This window comes from Clinocottus analis, unplaced genomic scaffold, assembly GCF_023055335.1.
Source record: "Clinocottus analis isolate CAN_PGR_092001 unplaced genomic scaffold, fCliAna1.0.p SCAF_36, whole genome shotgun sequence".
Taxonomy (NCBI): Eukaryota; Metazoa; Chordata; class Actinopteri; order Perciformes; family Cottidae; genus Clinocottus; species Clinocottus analis.
The window spans coordinates 821,516-846,515 of NW_027176109.1; the positions used below are offsets into that span (position 1 = coordinate 821,516).

The window sequence follows — 25,000 nt, forward strand, 5'->3', positions numbered from 1 at the left end:
TGTGTGTGTGTGTGTGTGTGCGTGTGTGTGTGTGTGTCGCTGTGTGTAAAAATAAGTGTACTCTTATTCCTGTACACGTCAGAGAGTGTACTTGTTGAATGCGTGAGCACGGACCGGCATACACTTATTTTTGAAGTGCATCTTAACTTAAAACCCTCCTGCTCCCATTTTAATACCCAGCATGCCCCATTCAGACAATCTTTTGGCTTACAATACGTAATTTTTACATTTTTGAACTGAATGACACAGTTTCTTGACTGAAACTCCTTCCTAACAGAACAAGACTTTGTTTTATTGTGATTGTTGTTCAGGTTCTGATTCTTTAGGTCCTAATCTTTACATAAAGGTGTCTTATTGACGCTCCAGGAGGCTTTTTAGGGAATCTGGCTCATATCATGCTTGATGTTCATAGTTACCATCAAAATATATTTTAAAAGGGATTTTTTTCTGCAGTTATACATTTTTCTCTCAAGACTTTGCTGAACAAATACAAACAATAAACACAAGTATTGGAATTAATTTGGGGTTCATATTACAAGTGAAACACTGGGAAAAAGAGGTCTGGAGACAACGTTGTTCCACCGTTTTCAACGGGTTCAGGATGCTTATGTGTTGCCTCTGTGTGTGTGTGTGTTCACTTGCGTGTGCACACGTGTGTGCGTGTCCCAGCAGCTGTCTGTACTTCATTAGTCTCCTCCCGTTAGGTGAGGCGGCCCCGGCTCGGCATGCACTGTGACAGCTATAATCTCTCTAATTGGGATGTTGGTGGATTTGGTTTGAATCAGAGTTAATGTCTGTTCACCGGCTCTTTGTGAGGGAATAATAAGGCCTCAACTCAGCCGTGCACACACACACGCACACACACACACACACACACAGAGGGGGGGATGGCTGTGCAAGCAGTTTTAAGCCTCCTCTTACTAATTAACCAAAAAGAAGGAGCGATGAGGACGGATAGACGCATGGATGGATACGCAGATGAGAACTGTTGCTGAGGCTGGACGCAGGACTTCAGAGCTCAAATCACGCCGTCGCTATCTCTGAGAACACAAACGTACAATTTAAATAACTTCCAGTCCTGCGGCTGAAGCGTCTATAGACTCCTCAGCAACCTTTACGCCCAAAAATAAACTTTTTAAATCCTCGGCCGAGGCATTTAAAACGTACACCAACACTTTGCAGATTGCCCAACACTGCAGCACCGATTGCATCACCTTCAAGAAGTTTTTGTGCCGCGTCACAACTTCCTGTAAACCGCCCGGTTACACATGTGGAGGGTTCTGAGTTCTTCAGCAGATGTTTTCTTTCTGTCTGAATCCATCGAGCTTCTGTGCAGCAGGACGGGACAAAGAGGAACATCGAGAGGCGAGAGGCGCTCACATGGAGACGGTTTCCCTGCTGGAAGCTGATGATTACATCCTGAACGAGAAGCAACGACGCAGAGCAACGTGACACTGACGAGCAGCTGTACCCAACAACAGCATTAAAGATGCATCATACATGTTGTAGAGTATCCTATCGGTCACTAAACTACATCATTTATGCACTAAGTCGTAGTTTGTCTTTATGCTTTTTCATTAGAACCTGTTAAACGGTGGAACAACGTTGTCTCCAGACCTCTTTTCCCTGATTGAGTCGTTGTTTGAACCCCAAATTAATTCCAATACTTGTGTTTATTGTATGTATTTATTCAGCAATATCTGCAAAAAATCACTTTTAAAAGATATTTTGATGGTAAGTATGAACATCCAGCATGATATGAGCCAGATTCCCCAAAAAGCCTCCTGGAGCGTCAATAAGACACCTTTTTGGAAAGATTAGGACCTAAAGAATCAGAACCTGAACAACAATCACAATAAAACAAAGTCTTGTTCTGTTAGGAAGAAGTTTCAGTCAAGAAACTGTGTTCGGTTTAAAAATGGAAAAATGTCCAATTTTATGCTAAAAGATTGTCTGAATGGGGCATGCTGGGTATTAAAATAAGGATTTTTACACGGTTTCCAAAAGGTTAAACTATTATTACTACATATGCAATGTACAATAACCTTATGCACGTACAAATATCCAACGTACACGATCAAGACTCGGTCCAATGACATTTTCCGAGCAGAATCCGTAATAAAAAGTGTTGCACGGCAACTAAATGAACTTAAATTAGCTTTTTCCCACACGTTATCAGCCTCTCATCGTGTGCTGTGCGCCTCAGCACGTCCTCATTCCTCCTCTCGCTCGCTAAGTCGCAGCGTAATTTATGATGAGTGAACTCCTCCGGTCGCTGAACCGACTCTTTAATTCCTCCTCAGGGGTTCAGTCTCTGAACAGCAATCTCTGTTTGACAACGTAACCGCTGGGGGAGCGGCCTCCTGTTGGCTTTTACTTATCTCACTTATTCAACTGATGAATTGATGCCGATTAGCTTTCGGACAAGTTAAATGAAACGCACTGAGTCTAGATTTAAATGTTTCACGTCCCGGATTAGAGTTTATATCGGCCGGGTGTCTAGGAAACAAAACACACAGGAAGTAGATCTTTTTGTTGGAGCTCAGACCGCCGAGGTTTCATTTGGTATCGCTCACGTTCCTCCCCTGAGGCGTGTTGGTGGGCTGTTGATCTACGTGGAAGCGTCTCAACGCCGCGCAGAAGAAGAACGAAACATGCGCTTGTTCTTTTGAGCGTCAGCTGCACGTCACAGGGAGAGGAAGACGCCGCCGAGTCGCTTCCATCCTGCAGGACGAAGAGCAGAAGATGTCCTGGAAGCTCCGACGATGACGCGCTGGAGGCCCTGAGATCACTCGGCACCGTTTTGGATGGAGTTCAACTCCTCCACCGCCGCGCTCCTCTCCAACCGGCTCGGTAAATACTGAAGCGAGCCGAGAGTTTGCTCTCTCAGTTCAAGAAGAAGAAGAAGAAGAAGAAAGTCTGCTTACCAACATCACTTCTGGGTCGGTGAGTTGAACAAACCAAGTGAGCCTCGGTAAAGTGGATCCACTTAAATGGTCAGGAATGCTCAAGTGAGACGGGAGGGAAGAGCAGAGAGGGGAGGGGGGAGGAAGACGAGGAGGAGGAGGAGGAGGGGGGGTGTAGCTCTGCAGACGCAGACTAAACTTTCTTTCAAGGTTTTTCAGATAAACATCAAGAGCATCTCAACCCGCTGGACACAGACGGTCTGGTCTCTCACTCCAGTGATTCTCCCAGCAGGAAGCTTCGTCTTCCACTTCCTGTTCTCACTTCCTCCAAGAGGAACAACGCTGACTGTTCGGGTTCCAGTGAGCGTCGTCATCACTAATGAAGCTCGAACACGATGCGTCGCGTTTGAGAAATCACATTTAAATAATTAAAATGGGACTCGAGTGTCCTGATTAGTCTGAGAGCAGAACGCGTTTGATCAGAACTATTTGATCAATAGTTCTGATCAGAGCGTCGACTCTGTGGAGCATTAGAGACGTCTTTTAATGCTACGACACCAACAGAACACCATTATATTCCATAATATTCCATTATATTCCATTGTTTTGGGGCGATGTCATTAATCTAGAACAGAACCAACAACATCTGTGTGAAATCAAACACAACTAACACAATTAATACAATTGATATAACTAATATGACTAATATGTCTCTAATATGACACCGAGTGCAGTGTCGAAAGGAAGAGAGAATAAAGTGTGATTCGACATGTGAAAGCACGCATGTGAGTGTGTGTGTGTAAAAGCCTGTGTGTGTGTGTGTGTGTGTGTGTAAAAGCCCGTGTGTGTCTGTGAGCACGCTGTGTACCTGAGCAGTGCGGCAGCGGGCCGCTCCAGTGTCCGTTCAGCTGGCAGGTGAGCGCCGTGTCCCCGATGAGCCGGCGCTCACCTGAGCAGGTGTAGCGCAGCGTGGAGCCGCAGGTGAAGGAGTCGCCGCTCATCAGCGCGTGAGGAGGAACGCCGGGCCGGCCGCAGTCCACCTCTGAGGACACACGGGGAGGGAGGACATGTTGGAGCGTCGATGGAGGAGGAACACGCGTGTCACACGGCAGATGCTAGCATGTCGAGCTACACGGCTACCGCGTGTTTTCATGCAACATCGCGGCTGTGGCGTTTCTACCTGAGCCTTCTGATATCATATTCATAAACACGTCGCATGATGTCGTTCACACCAACGAGAACACACTCACTAGAACCGGTCGCTTTTAGTTATAAACAAAAACACGTTAAAACAATCCAACAAAACCGCGACACTAAAACACACAAGAGCACGAAACACAGAAGGAACGACGACCGAACAATTCTTACATTTCTAAACCCAGCAGCAGTGCAGAGACATAAATATGGAAGCCCATTTATGACAAAATAAGTCATAATTATGACAAAGAAGTCAAAATTATGATACAAATAAAAGAAGTCAGAATTATGAGATAATAAAATCAAAATTATTTCAACTTTTTATCTCATAATTTGACTTTTTTCATTTTGTGTTGTCATAATTATGATTAAAAAAAATAAAAAAGTCATAATTATAATTTAAAAATAATAAAAAAGTCATAATTATGATAAAAAAATAATAAAAAAGTCATAATTATGATAAAAATTAAAAAGTCCAGTTTCGACTGTTTTTTTCATAATTTTCCTTTTTTGGCAAAATTATGATTTCTTTTGTGGGGGAATGGGCTTCCATACTCTCAATGCATGAGTAATATTTTGCTAAATCTCCTTCCTGTTGCCCTTCACATGCTCGGCGTTGCTTTCAGGACTAAAACCAGACTCAGTCTCTTCATCTTCAGGTTCGACCTTCACGTCGTTGCTTCATCAGCTTTAGTCTCACAATGCAAACGGATAAAAACACCGTTTCAAACAAAGAGTCGTGAAGCCCGGAGACGCAAACGAACATTTCAGACAGACACACACTCCCCGTTTCTCTTTAATTAAAATTCCGCTTGACAAAGTCGATTGTGTGCGTCATCGCTCTTCAGCGGCTTCCTGAGCAACAACAAGCAGAGTTTTACTCTCCGTCGTTTCCTCTAGAAATAGGTCATCGGCTGTGGCGCAGAACAAGCAGAGAGAGCAGTGCAGAGCCAGGTGCTCAGAGAGGGAGCGCTAAAAACCCTCTGATTACCCCACACTTCACTGTGGCTTCACTGTTTGTGTGTCTGCAGGGAACATCAGCTGTTTAGCCTGAACAACTGGCCGCTGACACGTCTCCATGAGGCTGAGCGAGGACGTGAGCGTCCGACATCACGCAGATGCTCTCAGCCGCGTTCCAGAGACTCGCACTGTTTAAAACTCTGGAAGCAGACGAGGACACGCACACGGTTGTGGACTCGACAGAGAGGGAAACTTCTATTTCTCAATGCATTCGTTTTTGTTGTTGCACGAACGCACCGAACAGAAAGCAGCGAACAACGTGGAGCACGCTAAGAAGAAGCCACTGTACCGATGCATTCTGGGAGGGGCTTGTCCCAGTGGCCCGCCGGCTGGCAGGTGAGCACGGAGGAGCCGAACAGGTAGAAGCCCGGGTTGCAGTCGTAGAAGACCACGCTGCCGAAGGTGAAGATGCCGTGCTCGATCTTGCTCTCGCGGATGGAGTTGGCGGGGATGCCGGGGTCGGTGCAGTTCACCACTGAAAGACAAAAACGGTGACGTCATCGCGACTCATTCAATTAGTCCGAGTCATGGAGGGAGAAAACACACGGCAGCAATCAAATCAATTTGTATCAGCGCAGAAAAAATGATATTGCAAATGTTTGAAATGTATTTAAAGGAAATGATTGAAGAACATTGTTGTGTTCCTGAGGAGCTGGACGGCGTCTCATCAACGCTTTCCACTTTCCAGCACAAACCACCAGGCGTTAGACTCATCCCAGCGTCTCACTGGGGATCAGACTTCTTCCTGGAAGCTTCGGCCCGTCTCCTTTTGTTCGGCGGCTCGTCTGCATGAATTCTGTCCGTCAGCACGTTAATAATAGCTGACGGTTGATATGAACGCTGATTGTCTGTTTACTCTACAAACAGGGAGGCCAGCGAGTTCAGGCTATATTTAGGCGTTTGTCAATAACAATATCTCCTGAAAACTAAAAAAAGGACTAAAAAAAAGAAACGTCCATTGTCACAAATTCATGCCGAAGTCTTTGAAACCGCACGAGTGAAATGAATTATTTACAATTAAATAAATAATGCTAACGTGTGGCACAAGCTAGCTAACTCTCAAAATATGTATTTGCAGTACGAGTTTCCTCACAAAAGGAGGGAATCATGACAGTTTAATACGATTTTCACTCTTTTTTTGATCTTTTTCCAGGTCCGTCTCTGCGGTGCCATTCACGGTAATGAAAACTGTGTCTCCTCACATCCGACTGCCAACTCAACTCAGAGCCAAGAGGAGGGATATTTAAAAAAACTGAGCAAAAGTCTGGCTAATCGATCCTCGCTCGCCTCGAACCAGAACCAGAAGGCGGCCGACGGATGAAAGGATGTGACGGACATCACTGTGACGGCTGAAGGAAGACGTCCTTACAGCCACCTGCACCGACATTCATCAACGTATCTGTAACGCTAGAAGCATCTCCAGAAGGCAAACACACATGAACAGCTTCCACCGCTGTGCACTACATAGATATTGTTCATTCTCTCATTTCATTTGGGGGTGTAAGAAAGGAAAGTGGATGAAAAAGAAGCGTCACGCTGTCAAAACAGAAAGCATTTCTTTGCTCCGGTCCCGCCACAAGAGGAACGTCTGCAGCGTTGCTGATTGTTACGCTCCACTAATGAGCCTTACCTGCTGCAGACTGCAACACAGCCAACCGGCCTGACACCCTCAATAAAATGTCTCCCACTTAATGTACTCTGAGCTTTCTGCCATCAAAGTAATCTCTCCCTGCAGCGAGGCCTTCTGGTAACAACTGGCAGTAAAAAAACCTGTAGAAACAATTCCCTCACTTCCTCTGCCTCTGCCCATACATCCAGCTCATTATTACCGTTTCCCTGCTCTTGCTCCAGATGTCGATGCTGACGCTTTACTGGGAGAAGTCGTGTTTTGTTGGACGCCAGCTCTCTGCGAGCTGGCGGTCACTGGCTGCTGAGTCCTGAATGGCGGCGATACATCTGCTGGCTGGAGCTTCTTCTGGTCATTTCCTAGCCTCTGATTCCTGAACCGTCGCACAAAAAAAAAGGCAAAGAGCCATTTTCACTCGGGTTCCAACGCTTTCTTGGCCGCGAGGTTGCTGCCGGCCGGCTGGCGAGCAGCGCCGGCTCGGCCTCGAGAAGAAGAAGAAGAAGAAGAAGAAGAAGAAGAAGCAGAAGAAGAAGCGGCTTCTGTTAGCAAAACGTGAAAAACACCTTCAAGTGTGGCGGGACGACGGCGACAGGTCGCCTCTTCAGAAAGAGGATAATTGCAGGTGCTTGATGAGATGCACACCCCCCCCGCCTACACACACACACACACACACACACACACACTCCCTGTCTGGTATCCTGAGGCGATGTCTGAGCACGCTGGCAGAGACAAGCAGCTTTTTTTGTTCAACTGTCAAGATGCATCTGCATCTCTTCTGATACCTCGAGTCAGTCCAGCTGCCAATCATCTCCTCTCCCAGTTCTCTGGGACCTTTTCTCTCTCTCTCTCCCCCCCACCCCCTCTCTCTCTCTCTCTCTCTCTCTCTCTCACCTCTGCAGGTCGGCGGCTGCTGGCTCCACTGCCGGCTGGCCTGGCACTGCGCGCTGGCCGGTCCCTCCAGCGTGTAGCCCTTGTTGCAGGAGAAGCGCACCACGTCGTTGTAGTTGAAGCCGTCGCCCGTGGTGCGGCCGTAGATGGGGCTGCCCGGGTGGCCGCACGTGACGGCTGGAGGCGCCACGCGAGGAGGAAAGGTGGAGAGATGAGAGGCAGAGGAGGAGGAGGGGTGAGGAAGATGGAGTGTGTGGAAAGGAGAGAGGCAGTTCAATAACCGTGATCAATAAGGCGACGTACAGTGACACCCATCATGGGAATTTCATTATCATACGATTAACCCCGAAAGAGACAATATGGTAATCGGGGAGTCGAGGCGTGGTCTGGATCTGGGGAGCGGGTAAGCGGCGCCGAGGAGATCAGTCACATCACGAGGACGTGAACCGACTATCGACTGAAGGAGCAGGAGCGGTGATTTAAAGCCTTAAAACAACAAAATCAAGCCATTAACCCTTTCTGGTTGTGACGCTTTTATGCAAAGCGACTCACAGAAAAGTGCATCCAGCCGTGAGGACAAACAGGAATGAAAAAGTAGGATTCCTTCAATAAAACACAAAGTGATGCTAAAGTCATGCTAAAGTCATGCTAAAGTCATGCTACGGCGCTACTTCCCTTATTCAAGGTGAAAAAAGAAGCGTACATTACACATTCACATATTAAAGGCTTCTTTGTAAAATGATCCAATTAAAACGCAGGACTCTTCCTCAGCTCGTGGTCTGGTGGTAAGAGACTCCTCTCGCGGCGCCACTGAGTCGTGAGGGTTGCTTAGAAGAACTCACAGATGCAGACGGGCAGCAGGCCGGACCAGCGGTGGTCCTGCTGGCAGATCCGCACCGAGGAGCCCACGAGCCTGAAGCCGGCGTTGCACTGGTACACCACCGTGTCTCTGTAGCCGAAGTTCTCCCCGATCACCTGGCCGTTCACGATGTGCTCGGGGAGGCCGCAGTGACCGGCTGCAGGGAGGAACCAGAGAGGAAGTGTCACATCACACATCACTCTGACGCCGTGGCGTGCAAACACAAACACAAACGTTACAAATCATTTACTGAGCCGCTCGAGTCGATCTCTCGTGTGGACGCCACGCTTCAAAACTTCAGCTTTCTGGTGAATTAATGGCGGATAGTTGCCGGGTAGAAACACGGGCTTTGATTGCGTTATTACGTTGGAATAACTTTGCATTTTGACAACTGCATTATGAAATGAAATGAGGAAACCGGCGATTTCAAAAAAAAAAAAAAGTGAAAGAAAAAGGTCTCCGAGAGGAAAACAAAATGAGTTTGTGTATTCATGAAACATATTGCATTTAGCTCATAATCTCTGAATTATCTTTTCTAAATTCATCTTGGCTTCGGCTTCTCCTCCGCCCGGCGACAGAAGACAGAGCGACATGAAAACTCCTCAAGAAGGAATCTGTTCGCTGCGAGACGCTCATGCGCGTAATCGCATCACTTTCAGCTGCAATAAACACATTTTTTCACAGACGAGAAATCTCGCTGAGATTTTTCCTCCGTCGCTATAAATTGCCGCCGACCGCGAGTCGGATTCCTCTAATCCACGCACACCCGGAAACTCAGCCGAGCGTTTTATTACCTCTCAAGACGAGAGGCCCGAATGCTCAAGACCACAGCGCCCCTAGAGGACATCTCTCTCTCTCTCTCTCTCTCTCTCTCTCTCTCCCTCTCTCTCTCTCTCTCTCTCTCTCTCTCTCTCTCTCTCTCTCTCTCCCCCTCTCTCTCCCCCTCTCTCTCTCTCTCTCTCTCTCCCCCTCCCCCCCTCTTTCTCTCTCTCTCTCTCTCTCCCCCTCCCCCCCTCTTTCTCTCTCTCTCTCTCTCTCTCGCTCTCTCTCTCTCTCTCTCTCCCCCTCTCTCGCTCTCTCTCTCTCTCCCTCTCTCGCTCTCTCTCCCCCTCCCCCCCCCTCTCTCTCCCCCTCTCTCTCTCCCTCTCTCTCTCTCTCTCAACAGACTGACTGAGGCTCGACTGTACAAGCAGTCAACAACACACATTCTGACCAATGGATTTTCATGACTTTTAACCAAATTTTAATGACTTTTAACCAACTTTTTAATAACTTTTAACCAAATTTAATGACTTAATACAAATTTTTTATGACTTAACCAAATTTTTATGACTTTTAACCAAATTTTTTATGACTTTTAACCAAATTTTTTATGACTTTTAACCAAATTTTCATGACTTTAAATGAAATTTCATGACTTTAAATCAAAACTTAAGGACTTTAAATGAAATTTCTATGACTTTAAATAAGATTTTCATGACTTTAAACCAAATTTGCATGACTTTTAATACAAATTTCATGACTTTTGATCAAAATTTCCATGACTTCAAACCAAATGTTCATGACTTTAAACCAAATGTTCATGACTTTAAACCAAATGTTCATGACTTTAAACTAAATGTTCATGACTTTAAACTAAATGTTCATGACTTTAAACCAAATGTTCATGACTTTAAACTAAATGTTCATGACTTTAAACTAAATGTTCATGACTTTAAACTAAATGTTCATGACTTTAAACTAAATGTTCATGACTTTAAACTAAATGTTCATGACTTTAAACTAAATGTTCATGATCAAACATTGTGTGAAATGTGTGTGTAAACAGTAAAAAGTGATAAAATGTAGTATTTAAACTAACAATGAGGATTCAAAGCATACAGTAAACCTTAAATGACTCAAATGAATGAGAGACAATAGTTTGATTAAAAGAATAAACATTTATATAGATGCCTGTATGTACGCTGCTGATATTTTGAGCCTCTTTCTTTTAAAAGCAGATTCATTATTTATAACTAAATGAACGTCATGAACACATGAATATAACACATTTCCACTTTTCCAGGCCTGTAAATATCCGTTTGTTCCTGTTTCCATGACCCTGAAACAGTGATGATCTGCGGCGGCCCAACAAGCAAAGGAACATTTAAAGCGTCGGCGTCGAGCAGCAGCGTGATGTCAGAACCAGACGACGACAGAAAAAGGGTCATCTTTCTAAATATTTGTGGTAATTGACCAAACACACTTGGCAACAGAACCAATTATCGCCACCCTCTGCTTCCCCATCTGGTTCTATTCTGAGCATGTTGGCTCAAAAAGAAAAAACAAAAAGCTAATATCCTGTCTGAACAGATCGCCTGCAGTGTGTGACCCCGCTCAACGCCGTCCTTTATGAAGTTAAAGAGGACTTTCAGACCCCGCTTTGTTCGCTCACCCAGGCAGCGAGTCTCCGTCCCGCTCCAGAGGCCGGAGAGGAGGCACTCTCTCACCGCCGAGTCCGTCAGAACGAAGCCCAGGCTGCAGCTGAAGATGGCCGACGCGCCGAAGGTCGTTTGGGTCCCAATTTTCTTCCCATTAGGGGGAGTGGGAAGATCCCCGCAGGAAATGACTGCAATAAGATGACAGGCGATAGGAGGAAGAGGAGGAGGAGGCACAGAATGAAGGGAGAGAGAGAGATGGTAGTTGGCTTACATCTTCAGAGTTAATGGGAGTGAAATCATTTACACCCGTCTTGCCGACCTTAATGCAATGAAAGAGCGACCTGCGCTCCATCAGGAGGAGGATAACGACGGTGTTTGCCTTCGTACCAACATCCTGCATCAGCCGGCCGGCGTCTCTTTTTTGCCGTAAAAAACAGGCTATTCAGCTATTTCACGACTCAAAACGTAGCAGCAAAGAAAAGCTTTTATTTCCCTTTGCTGCAATGAACTAAAATCTAGACGAGACAGAGGAGGTAAAGAGGAAAAAAAAGTGCGTCACCGAGCTGTGAATAAAGCTGTTTAAGTCTGGCAACGTCATAATCCATGAATCCAGCGGGCCTGAGGCTTTTTAAATTTGGTAAATACCAAAAAAGGTTCAATTCCCTTCTACTCCATCCGTCCTAGGAAACTAATGAAACTCATAAATAGTGCGATGGTTGAATTGCATGCGCTACGAGGCATGTACCGATGTTTCCATCATGACAACTCCATGGCTAAATGTTGATTTAATCCAATGAAACGTCATCCTTTTGGTTTTGTTGTAACCTCACTCACTTCTGCAGCGCGGCCGTTCGTTTCTCCAGCTCCACACCCCATTGGCCAGGCACTGGATGTGGGCGGGGCCTGCGCGGTAGTACCCGGGGTTGCAGGTGAAGATTATTTTGGTTCCGTACTCGTAGTGCGAACCGTTGACGATCCTCCATTTCCCGTGGTCCAGAGAGAAGGAGCTGAGACTCGGGCACATGATGACTGTGCCGAGGAAAAAGGAGATTTTAGTAAAGTTATCCAAACGGACAAAAAAATTAATATGACTCAATTTCTGTCCGTCATCTCGTGTACGCGCGACTGCTAAGTTAAAATCTGTAAACACAACGGAAACAGCTAACGTGAAGCCGGGTTACGAGCCGCTTCTACCTTTGGTGGGTGTGTCCCCTAGCGCTGCTGCTAGCTGCCCGCTAGCGCTGCTGCTCGATCTCGCTAGTTCTCCGCTAACTCCCTGCTAGCTCCCCGATAACCCCCGAAGGTAGCGGGACCAGCCCCGGCTCGACGCCCGACTCGGGCTGCGGAGACGTGGGTTAGAGCAGCAGCTAGCAGCAGCGCTAGCTTGCTACAGCGGGAGACAACCACAGAAGGAAGCAGCGGCTTGCAACCCGACTTCTACGCTACAAAGCAATACTTTTATCCAACAGGAGGAAAAAATCGGACTCAATTTCTGTCCGTCATCCCTTGTGCACAGGACTACTAAGTTAAAATCTGTAAACAGAACGGAAATAGCTGCTGTAAAAGTCGGGTTACGATTCCGCTACTACCTTCGGTGGGTGTCCCCGCCAGCTAGCGCTGTTGCTAACTGTCTATTAGCGTTGCTGCTAGCTCTCCGATAGATCCCAGACAACCACCAAAGGTAGCGGGACCGGCCCCGGCTTGATGCTCGACGCGGGCAGCGAGGATTCTGGCAGTAGCAGCAAGCTAGCGGGGAGCTAGCAGCAGTGCTAGCTTGCTACAGCGGTGGACAACCACCGAAGGTACAAAGAAATACTTTAATCTCCATTTTAATCAGTTGAAAGGACAAATCCATGTAAAATAAAACTTTTCTGCTGTTATTGTTTACAAATGCTCCGTCACAACAAAGCTGTTTACGAATTCTCTAAAAATCAAATGAGCTTTTTTTGAAAAAAAAAAACTCTGTTTCCCCCTTTTTAGCTGCGGGAAACACATGGAGCAGGGAATAAACATTGGTCTCAAAAGTAAACAGCGCTGTCAATCACTTGGGTAAACTGACGTTGCTCTGGCGTGTAAAACACTCGCCCCGGCGCCAGCTACACATTTCCTCCCTTTCATCCCTCCATCGCATCATCACTCCCCAACAAGTTAAGTGTCTTTGTAGTGAAACCAGAACGCGTGGCTCTGTTGGGACTGCGATCCATCCTCCATGACACCTTTCCTTTACAGAGCAGTGTTTTGCTGAGGACGGTTTGATATTCCACAACTTCTCCAGAGGATTCGTTTAAACTCGGCGATGTTTCTGTCTCCAACTGTCAACTTTTCAAAATCTCCAAATCAGTGTCTCTCCTCCGTAACGTTTCCCTATCCTCGTCTCTCTCTCGAGTGCTCGCCGCCGTGCGGTCGCTCTCTCGTTTTGATGAAAGTAGTGACAGACGACACTTCTACTCAAAAAACGATAATAGTAAACTTGGTTTAAGACATATTTACATGGATCTACCATTGTATTCATATATTCCTCTGCTTTTTGTGAAGCTAAGACCTTTGGTGAACCAATTTTTAGCACCAAAAAAGTTTGTCCACTTGAGTAAAGTATGTTTTCACAAGAATTTCCTCATAAAAGACCACATTTCTACTCAAAAAACGAAAATAAAAAACTTGGTTTAAGACATATTTACATGGATCTACCATTGTATTCATATTTTTCACTGCTTTTTGTGAACCTAAGACCTTTGGTGAACCAATTTTTAGCACCAAAAAAGTTTGTCCACTTGAGTAAAGTATGGTTTCACAAGAGATATGAAGGATTTCCTCATAAAAGACCACATTTTTACGAAAATAAAAAATGTGGTTTTGGTTTTATTTAAATGTATCTACCCTTGTATTCATACATTCCACTGCTTTTGTGAACCTAAAACCTTTGGTGAACCAATTTTAAGCACCAAAACTGAGCTTGTGCAGCAATCTTTGATGCATGAGTTTATATCTTATATGCAAGAGCCTTTGATTAAAAGGTAAATTTAGTAAATTATGTAAAATCGTGAAAAAGCCCCGCCTCCCGAGGCTGAGAGCCGGCTCGCTCCCCCGATCAGACGGCCCGAGCTCACCGATGCAGCGGGGGATCTTGTTGTGGTTGCTCCAGGTGCCGTCCGGCTGGCAGACGGTGGTCGTCAGCTCTTTGGAGGAGAGCCGGTAGCCGCTGCTGCAGAAGTAGGTCACGCGTGTGCCGACGGAGTAATCAGCGGCGAGCACGCCGCCGTTCACGGGAGCGCTGGGCACGCCGCACGACACAGCTGCAGGACGGGCGTCAACAAGACACACACACACACACACACACACACACACACACACACACACACACACACACACACACACACACAAACACACAAACTAGATTAGCAGAGGGACGGCTGCCAAAACGAGGGTTTAAATACATTTTTATCAATGCGATTCTATGACTTTAAACCAAATGTTCATGACTTTAAACCAAATGTTCATGACTTTAAACCAAAATGTTCATGACTTTAAACCAAAATGTTCATGACTTTAAACCAAATGTTCATGACTTTAAACTAAATGTTCATGACTTTAAACCAAATGTTCATGACTTTAAACCAAATGTTCATGACTTTAAACCAAATGTTCATGACTTTAAACCAAATGTTCATGACTTTAAACTAAATGTTCAGGACTTTAAACCAAATGTTCAGGACTTTAAACCAAATGTTCATGACTTTATACTAAATGTTCAGGACTTTAAACCAAATGTTCAGGACTTTAAACCAAATGTTCATGACTTTAAACCAAATGTTCATGACTTTAAACCAAATGTTCATGACTTTAAACCAAATGTTCATGACTTTAAACTAAATGTTCATGACTTTAAACCAAATGTTCATGACTTTAAACCAAATGTTCATGACTTTAAACCAAATGTTCATGACTTTAAACTAAATGTTCATGACTTTAAACTAAATGTTCATGACTTTAAACCAAATGTTCATGACTTTAAACCAAATGTTCAGGACTTTAAACCAAATGTTCAGGACTTTAAACCAAATGTTCAGGACTTTAAACCAAATGTTCATGACTTTAAACCAAATGTTCATGACTTTTAACCAAATGTTAAACCTTAAATGACACAAATGAATGAGAGACAATAGTTTGATTAAAAGAACAAACATTTATATAGATGCCTGTATGTATGCTGCTGATATTTTGAGCTTCTTTCTTTTAAAAGCAGATTCATTATTTCAAATGAAGCATAAATAAACGTCATGAACACATGAATATAACACATTTATAGGACTTTTCCAGGCCTGCAAGTGGTTTTTCCATGGCCGTAAGAACCCTGCACATACATACCGTGTGTGTGTGTGTGTGTGTGTCGCATGTTTGTGAGCGAGCGTCAAACACACAACACATGTACTCCCACGACTCCTTTGTGGTGTCAACACTGTACATTGATAGTGGATTTCAATTACATGAGCACATCTGTGTCACTTTCCTTTCAAATGGGCACAATCACAGTGACGTGAAAAAACAAACAAAAGACAATAATTGCTCAACACGGACAGCGAGCGCCTCTGGAAGTGTAGAACAGACCTCACTCACTGTCTGAGCGCCGCTGCAGGGAACGCACAGCTGTTATTAATTACAATGACTAATGACTGCATCCAGCGCGGTTGAGCCGGTGCCACATTCTGGTGTTGAGTCGCTGCCGCTTAATGGCACCGAGCCATCGTTAACGAAATGAGTCGCACCTGTGCTCCCCCCATACCCCTCCCCCTCCTCCCCCGCTCCCTCCTGCATCTATGACGAGTCAGAAGTAAAGTCGGGGTCGGGGTCACCGCTGAAGTGCATCGTTTCCTCCCAGGAAAAGCTCCAACAGCTCGCCCTGCATCCGCAGACCAACGATGTAGTGAAAGTATTTACTGCCACCAGACACATTTATAATAATGATGCTCGAGTAATGTCAACACTTTACCAAGTCATTCACTTTACAGTCATTATGAATCCATAAAACTGCTCTTGAAACCTCAACGAGAGAAATCCATGCAGTATATATGTATATATATATATATATATATATATATATATATATATATATATATATATATATATATATATATATATATACACTATGTGTATATATACATATACATATATACATATATATACATACATACATACATACATACATATATATATATCTATATATCTATAACTATGCCTGGCCCCTTGAGGGTAACTGCATCGAGCCTCCGCCGACTGCTTTAAAGCAGTTTGACGCTGCAGAGGGACGTTAATAAAAAACAGTCCTCCCTCATCTTCTTCACTCTTCTTCACTCTTCTTCTCAGGTTTCAGAACATTATTCATGTCAGAACGTCAGCTCCTCTACAAATACCGACTCAAGCAAGACAAAGAAATGTCCACATCTCTCTGGGATGATCATGAGTTGCCAGTGGGGGTAATCTGAATGCGTGCAGCTGGATTCCAGCACTCGGCGTCCTTCCCCCTCACACACACACTGAGTCTGGGTTCAGAGCTCCACACACACTCGGCTGCAGACAGAAGGTTTCTCAAGGTGTTTATCACCAGAGCCGAGTCGGGCCGAGCGAGAGCGGAGCGGGGAGGAAGGAAACCAACATCTGCAGGGCCAGACCGACTAAACGGGAACAGTTATGCAAACACACACATGATAAAATAAATGGGAGCGGCAGCGGCTGCACACCGAGGAACATCAAAGGTAGCAAATATGCCAAGATGGCCCGGAGCCGAGCCGCTGCCCCCTCGCCGCCACCAGAGAACCAATCAACATCCATCCCAGTCACAACTTAACAGATGCTAATCACGAGCGCCCAACACTTTCCCACGATGCCGATGGAAAGTTTCAACGCGGGAAACTTTAGTTTAGGACGTCTCTCTCCCTCCGAGACGCCTGGATGAATATCTAACTGTATCTCGTCGTACTCAGGATTGAACATACTGTCGTGTAAATCTCCGCCATCCAGCAGATGGACAGCGTCTGCATGAATATATTAGTTCCCTTTTGCAGCCACGGGTTTGGGTTTACGTGCTTTTGGAAAAAGCCGTACGCATAATCACCCCAAAAAAAAAAAAAGACGGAATTAATCACAGGTGTGAAATGTTTTTAAATCATTTCATCGTACACGACGTACATATTTTGATTTCAATGCATCGCGCTGAAATGCAATTGAGCACACCATCTGTTGACGTTTGCTGCTGTGCTCTGCCAGAGTGTGTGTGTGTGTGTGTGTGTGTGTGCATCATGTACACGTAAATGCACACATCTCACATGTGCGCATCAAAGAACCCAATTACTTTGAGTGAGACCCAACAGCAGCAGACACCGCATGCTAATAGCGGAGTTAGCCAAAAGTAATTTGAAGAAGTGGAAATTGACAGACGGAAAAGGGGAAGAAGGATTGATTTCCGTTTCCCCTCCTTTCCACCTGACGGGGCAGCGGCTTCTCAATCAGGCCGGGACTCACATTCACATTCAGGTTCAGCTGCTGACGACGCGATGAGAGCCGAGACGCTCGCCGCCCGGCAGGCGGCCGGCGCGGCAGCAAACAGGAAGAGAGAGGCCAGTTCACGCTTAATGTTGTATTCAGACTTCTCATCTTACTGTCTCTGTTTAATCTCACACACAAACTCAGCATGTCTCCTGACAGCAGGGAGACTGAATCTGTAGGTTTCTGTCTGAAGGAACGAGCAGTTCCTTTGTCATCGTACGACCATTTCTCACAAACCGCTCTGTGGGACGAGGGGAAAGGTTCATGGTGAGGCCGAAGACGTCGTGAGGGTTTCTGTTCGTGGTCATGATGAGTATTTAGGAGCTGGTTCTTTGAGCAGTCTTGGATGTGCAGTTTGTCTCTCACCTTGTTCCTCTGACTCTGCTCCTTCCTTGCAACGAATAAATGTTCCTGTTTGAATGATTTGACTCCGAGGGGTCGAGTGAACTTTTCTAACAGAGGTTCGCGCTCACCTTGACAGGCTGGAACCGGCGCGTCCCAGGCGTAGAAGCCGAAGCCGGTCTTCCTGCACACGGCCGCGCCCTTCCCGATCAGCTTGTAGCCGCGGTCGCAGGCCCAGCGCACCACGCTGTTGAGGTGACCGCCGGTCTGGCTCACCACGAAGCCGTGCTGCGGGGAGTCCGGAGTGCTGCAGTACATCGCTGACGCCATGAAGGAACAACACAGCAGAGAGAGAGGGAGGGATGGAATAACAAAGGAGGGAGAGGAGGGAGAGGATGAAGGCAAAGGAGGGAGAGGAGGTGAGGATGAAGACAAAGGAGGGAGAGAGGAGGTGAGGATGAAGACAAAGGAGGGAGAGGAGGTGAGGATGAAGTCAAAGGAGGGAGAGAGGAGGTGAGGATGAAGACAAAGGAGGTGAGGATGAAGACAAAGGAGGTGAGGATGAAGACAAAGGGAGGAGAGAGGAGGTGAGGATGAAGACAAAGGGAGGAGAGGAGGTGAGGATGAAGTCAAAGGGAGGAGGTGAGGATGAAGACAAAGGAGGGAGAGGAGGTGAGGATGAAGACAAAGGAGGTGAGGATGAAGACAAAGGAGGGAGATGAGGAGGTGAGGATGAAGACAAAGGGAGGAGAGGAGGTGAGGATGAAGTCAAAAGGAGGAGGTGAGCAGATGTTTACAGGGGGAAGCAGAGAGCAGGACGAGAGGCGTTAACAAGAAGCTCCTGCAGAGAAAAGTCTCAGGTGAACGTTGGAGATGCAGAAATGTAACGTGGGGAAGATGTTCCCCCGAGGAGTGTCGCATCTATTTAGCAAAAAGGAAGTCCTCAAAAATCACATTATTACTATTCCTGTCCTCGACTGCGGGCGGCAGACACATTCGATTCATTGAACAGATGCGATGCCGGAGCATCCTGCAGTTATTTGTTCCTCGCTCGCCCAACACACACTAAACAAAGTGCGTTGGAGCAGCCGGTGGGAGGCCGCGCCTCAGACGCGTCAAACGCTCCCTCAAATCAGCGTGACTGGGAGATAGCATGCGATAGCACGCGCTAGCATGCGTTAGCGCCCGCTGGGTCTGAGCAGCTCCTGTTGGAGTCGATCAAGTCAAGGAGGAGTCACGTCTACAAAATTCATCACGCCGACTTTTCAGAGTAACACACTAGTGTATTAAACATAATGGAGAGACGCGACGTGAAACATTAATGTCTTTTGTGCTTCTTTTTTCCTTCCTCGCCATCATTATTGATGCGTTTCAAACTGAACTGTTGCTCGGCACCGCTTGCTTTATTAAAGAGACGATTAAGAATTTAACACCTTTTGTTTTGTTTTTTTAAATGGAGGCGTGCAACACAGCAGGAAGTCCTTCAGTGTGTTTATTCCTCTCCTGTTGGGATAAGTAGGTTTTTGGGGTAAATTAACTTACATTAAAAAAGCTCAATAAATAAAACCGCAGGATCACGTCGTATTAGAGTTCAACGAACATCTCAAAGTGTCACCACTCGTTCCCATGAACTTCTACCCTTACTTCTTGTAGTTTTAGAGACACAAAACATATTAAAATAGCACTATTATATAAAAATAGAGTATGATTATAAGCTGGATACATACTTTGGTACTCACCCACATATCTGATGTGGAAGCCGCGGCGGTTGGTGCCGTGGTCAGACGACCAGCGCAGCAGCAGCTGGTGGCCCGAGGTGGTCAAGCTGAAGGGCGTCTCAATGTCACCGCTGAGGGACGCCAGGCTCTGGCTGTAGATGTTGGGACCTGCACACACAGACACACACAGACACACACACACACACACACAGACACACACACACACACACCAGTGTCAAAAACATGCTTCACTGTCGACAGACATGAAGGTGCATCTATAATTTATTGGATGGATGTCTAACAGACGTCACAGCATCAACTGTGAACACTTTAACACTTTTTGGTGCAATACTTTTACACTTTGTACACATTTTTTACTATTCATTTTATTCCATTTATATATTTCATATTTTTGTGTTTATTGTTTAATTTTCTACTGTTTATTTATATTACTGATCTGTGAATAAGGACAGCTGTAATACTGTAATTTCCCCACAGAGGGACTAATAAAGGACTTTCTTAACTTAACTTATCTTATCAACCACAGAGGAACACATACTTTTACTTTGTGGATTTATTCTCTTTTTTATGCTATTTTTTCATATAATTTTTCTTTTCAAAGCCTCCTGAGTGGACATGTGTTATCATTTAGCTTTCCCTGTACACACTGAACACAGTGCATGTGTGTGTGTGTGTGTGTGTTATGAACTCTAACAACACTGACGTCCACATCACACAGATGAAGTGAGCTCCAGGATGAATCCAGCAGCGCATAGAGAAGTACAATGAGAACATAAGTATGGATTACCCAGAAGCCCTCACAACAGGAGCAGGTCCATACCTCCAGCAGCAGCGTTGTTCTGCATCTCGCTCACCTCATTTTTGAACCTTCAGACCACAACAGCAGAGCTCACCATCGAATATTTCCAGGATGTCGAACTCCTTCTCGGTCTGGAAGAGCTCAAAGTGCAGCGTCATGTTGTAGCCCTTCTCCACGTTGATGAGCCACGAGCACATCTGCAGGTTGGGGTAGCTGTCGGGGAAACCCGGACTCAGGATGACGCCCGCCGAGTCGAAGCGCACCTCGTGGGCCGGACACTGGACTGCAGGGAGAGAGAGGACCGAGGTCAGAGAGAGGGGGATGAGAAGGAGGAGAAGGAGGAGAAGGATGAGAAGGAGGAGAAGACACACAAACACAGAAAGCTAGAACGAAGGCTGAGACAATTACACCTCAGCCAGACTGATACTGCTGCTAAAGCCTGAGATATTAATCTATCCAACAATAATACTCAGTAGGTGAGACAGCTAAGTGTGTGTGTGTGTGTGTGTGTGTGTGTGTGTGTGTGTGTGTGTGTGTGTGTGTGTGTGTGTGTGTGTCCCTTCATTTCCTGCAGGCTGGCTTGTGTCTGGAATAATGACAGTTGTGTTTCTCTCCTCTCCTGCAGGTAACAGAAGTCTCTTCTGGGCCACTAGTGAAGAAACATGACGCGTCTGAAAGGTTAATGCGAACAGCTGTTCCAGATAAAAAGGTCACGAGGACGACCGGACATATTTCAAAGAGGAGGGAAGTTATGAGGATGGAACACAAAGCAGTGTGAGGCTTCAGCGGGAGGAGAGGAGATAACGTCGGCTTTCCATCTCCAGAGAAAGACAAAGTCAGCGGTTTTTCATGAACAACAATGCATTTGTTGAATGACACAATATTTTGTGGGGACCCTGTGGAAGCAGAGGTCAACACAACACACATCAACACAATCATCTCCAACAAAGAAAACCATGGAATAGGAATAAAAAAAGAAGCTTAACAAGTTGTGTGTGTGGCAGAAGAAACATGAAACACACAGAGGAAGAAGAGGGAAGAAGGCCTGAACACTGACGTCACAAAGGACCGGGGTCAGAGGTCACGGCGACATTTTGAGCTGGGTTTCAGACACCTGAACGCTGCGTCACAGGAAGCTCCTCTCACAGCAGAGAGAAGCTCACAGAGCGTTCACATGGTGATCTAATATATAATATACTAATGTACATTACTGTCACAGACATGAGTTATTATACTGGCTCAAGTGCTGCAATATGAGAAGCGTCTCAGCTCAACTATTAGGCAGATGACCTCAATAAATCACACAAAAAATAACGGTTTCAAGTGTTTTTCTGATCTCGTGATCACAATCAGTGAGCCTCGGTTCTCTGCAGTGGAGCGCAGAACGATCTTTGTGGGATTTAACAAACGACAACGACCGCTTACAGGGAATCAAAGAATGAAGCTCACATACATAGAGAAGAAGAAATTACAGCAGAGATTGTTTTCGTATCAGATTTGAAAATCAATGAGAAGGCGAAGACGACGACATTAAACGGGTTCGACTCGGCATCGACGTGGAAGAGGAACGCGACCAAATAACCTTCATCACAGGGCGACGGAGCCTGGGGAAATATCTAGAAGACCAGGGGTATTTATATGAAAAGATATTTATCTAGAAGACTAGGGGTATTTATATGAAAAGGTATTTATATGGAAGACCAGGGGTATTTATATGAAAAGATATTTATCTAGAAGACTAGGGGTATTTATATGAAGTTATTTATCTGGAGGACCAGGGGTATTTATTTGAAAAGATATTTATGTAGAAGACTAGGGGTATTTATATGAAAATGTATTTATCTGGAAGACTAGGGGTATTTATATGAAAAGATATTTATCTAGAAGACTAGGGGTATTTATATGAAAAGGTATTTATCTAGAAGACTAGGGGTATTTATATGAAAAGGTATTTATCTAGAAGACTAGGGGTATTTATATGAAAAGGTATTTATCTAGAAGACTAGGGGTATTTATATGAAAAGGTATTTATCTAGAAGACCAGGGGTATTTATATGAAAAGATATTTATCTAGAAGACCAGGGGTATTTATATGAAAAGGTATTTATCTAGAAGACTAGGGGTATTTATATGAAAAGGTATTTTTATGGAAGACCAGGGGTATTTATATGAAAAGGTATTTTCGGGGGGGTGAACTTGCATGCATTGCAAGGACATTTTTAGCATTAAGTTATATGCACGATATGACAATTAACAGAAGGGGTTGACAGAAAACAAAAGCGGAATGGAGGGAACACAGGAGGATTATTTTTTCCTCCTGCTTGGCCGACAGGAAGCGGCTCCTTTCCTTCACCAGCCGACTGCAGCAGTCTCTCTCGGATGTGAAGAGCGGGTCAACTCACATTAAGTTCAGTTTTACATGTCCCAAGGAGAGCAATTAGTTTGGTGCTAGAGGTGGCACAAGGACGCAACACATCCAACGCAGGGAAAGGAATGAATTCCTGACGACAATAATGAGCTGATCCATGAAAATGTCAAACAATGCTTCACTAACCCAGACGTCCTGCAAGAGAAGCACGACGCGTCATGCTGGAGGCAAGGAGCAGATTGATGAAGACACACACACACACACACACACACACACACACACACACACACACACACACACACACACACACACACACACACACACACACACACATACATACATATATATATATATATATATATACATACATACATACATACATACATACATACATACATACATACATACATATATATATATATATATATATATATATATATATATATATATATACATATATATCAGAATATGACATTATTCTATTATATGTATTATATTATACATATATATAATTACATTAATTTATTATATTATATATATATATATATATATATATATATATATATAAATATTCAAATTGATTTTAATAATATATATATATAAAATACTCCTCATCTTGTACTTCATTGACTGTAACTTTCCTGTTTTCTGCTCATTTTGGTCCTAATAAGTAAAACAAGCTCTTCAGTGGATTCTTTGTCTTTCTTTTTCTTCCATAAGCCAACATTTCATTTCCTTTGTTGCATCATGACGACACTAACAGCTGATCGACTCGTCGTGGTAACGTCCTGACTGTGCAGCTTCGTTTACTCTCTGGAACATCAGCGCCAGTGAAATGACTTCCAGCACAGCGTAAAGTTCCCTCGACAGGAGCCGGCGTTGGCAGAGCTCTGCAGGTGCTCTGGCTGCCGGCGCCGCCGACCAGAGGACTTTGGATATTTGGAGCCGGCGCTCTCGAGTGAGCGGCTGCCCTCACTTGGCAGGCGACGAGCAGATCAAATTATTTCAGACTGTTTTCTTATTGTAATTCCTCGCTCGACAACAACAACAAAAAGCAATAAAACAAAGCTTTTAAAACATGTCACGGCAATTCCACTGCCGGGCTGAACGTGATCGCACATCCGCCTGATGCTGGCATGCAATGAAGCTGCAGTGAAGCTGCAGTGAAGCTGCTGTGAAGCTGCAGTGAAGCTGCTATGAAGCTGCTATGAAGCTGCTATGAAGCTGCAATGTAGCTGCAATGTAGCTGCAATGTAGCTGCAGTGAAGCTGCAGTGAAGCTGCAGTGAAGCTGCTGTGAAGCTGCTATGAAGCTGCTATGAAGCTGCTATGAAGCTGCTATGAAGCTGCTATGAAGCTGCAATGTAGCTGCAATGTAGCTGCAGTGTAGCTGCAGTGAAGCTGCAGTGAAGCTGCAGTGAAGCTGCAGTGAAGCTGCAATGAAGCTGCTATGAAGCTGCTATGAAGCTGCTATGAAGCTGCAATGAAGCTGCAATGAAGCTGCAATGAAACTGCTATGAAGCTGCTATGAAGCTGCTATGAAGCTGCTATGAAGCTGCTATGAAGCTGCAATGTTCATCACAGCCAATGCAAAGCTGCAGAACTTCATTCTCTTTGTGCTTTTTAATAAAATATGATTTTTTTGCAGCACACGTCAAAAGCAAGGCCCTGTTGTTTACAGGATTCTATGAAAATTTGATGAAATTACCAGAGTTTTGTTCTCCTTGGCCTTTGTGCAAACACTAATTGCATCATTGACAGCGCTGTAGCCTTTATGAATAAAGCATAAGAATATCTTCTAGACAACTTAAGCTTTGCATTTACTATCTCTGGGTCCCCACTCTCTTTCCTAGAGGTTATTTTCCAGGCGCTGATCGAGCCCACACGCTATATTCTGTGCTAGAATCACGTCATACATGTTTAGAAATGAAGCATATTGGTAGTAGAATAATAAACTCCTGCACAACACTTCAACTAACAAAGTGACGCCATGAGTTACGGCCATTTTCCCTTCGTAAGAGCGCTATGTTTGATCTCACCAGACGTCTAGAACTGTAAAGCTCTTCGTACTCAAACACCGCTAACGTTAGCGCCTCGTCGGAGGCCATTTTCTTTTGAATTCCTCCGCTGTTCACACCACACGAACACAGGAAGGAAGTGGTAAAGGAATAAAGCCCCGCCTCTCGCTTGATCCCGCCTTGCGCTTAAAATGAGAATATTTTAACTTCTAAGCGCTCCGAGAAACCGCTAGAAAAACGCGACGCGCTGCATTTAAAGGGTTTTGCTGGCGACGTGT

General features: G+C 45.0%; 1 protein-coding gene across 1 annotated transcript in view; it reads right to left on the reverse strand.

Moving 5' to 3' along the window:
- The window catches only part of LOC137799537 (CUB and sushi domain-containing protein 3-like), a gene marked incomplete at its 5' end in the record, with an annotated part of 388,544 nt that overhangs the window by 41,547 nt on the left and 321,997 nt on the right, over positions 1-25,000 (reverse strand). Inside the window, 10 exons of the mRNA XM_068596333.1 lie at positions 3,775-3,948; positions 5,413-5,598; positions 7,642-7,815; positions 8,481-8,654; positions 10,932-11,105; positions 11,752-11,946; positions 14,025-14,210; positions 17,931-18,119; positions 19,539-19,685; positions 20,432-20,620. Coding sequence (XP_068452434.1) covers positions 3,775-3,948; positions 5,413-5,598; positions 7,642-7,815; positions 8,481-8,654; positions 10,932-11,105; positions 11,752-11,946; positions 14,025-14,210; positions 17,931-18,119; positions 19,539-19,685; positions 20,432-20,620 — 1,788 coding nt within the window. The remainder of the gene's footprint in view (positions 1-3,774; positions 3,949-5,412; positions 5,599-7,641; positions 7,816-8,480; positions 8,655-10,931; positions 11,106-11,751; positions 11,947-14,024; positions 14,211-17,930; positions 18,120-19,538; positions 19,686-20,431; positions 20,621-25,000) is intronic.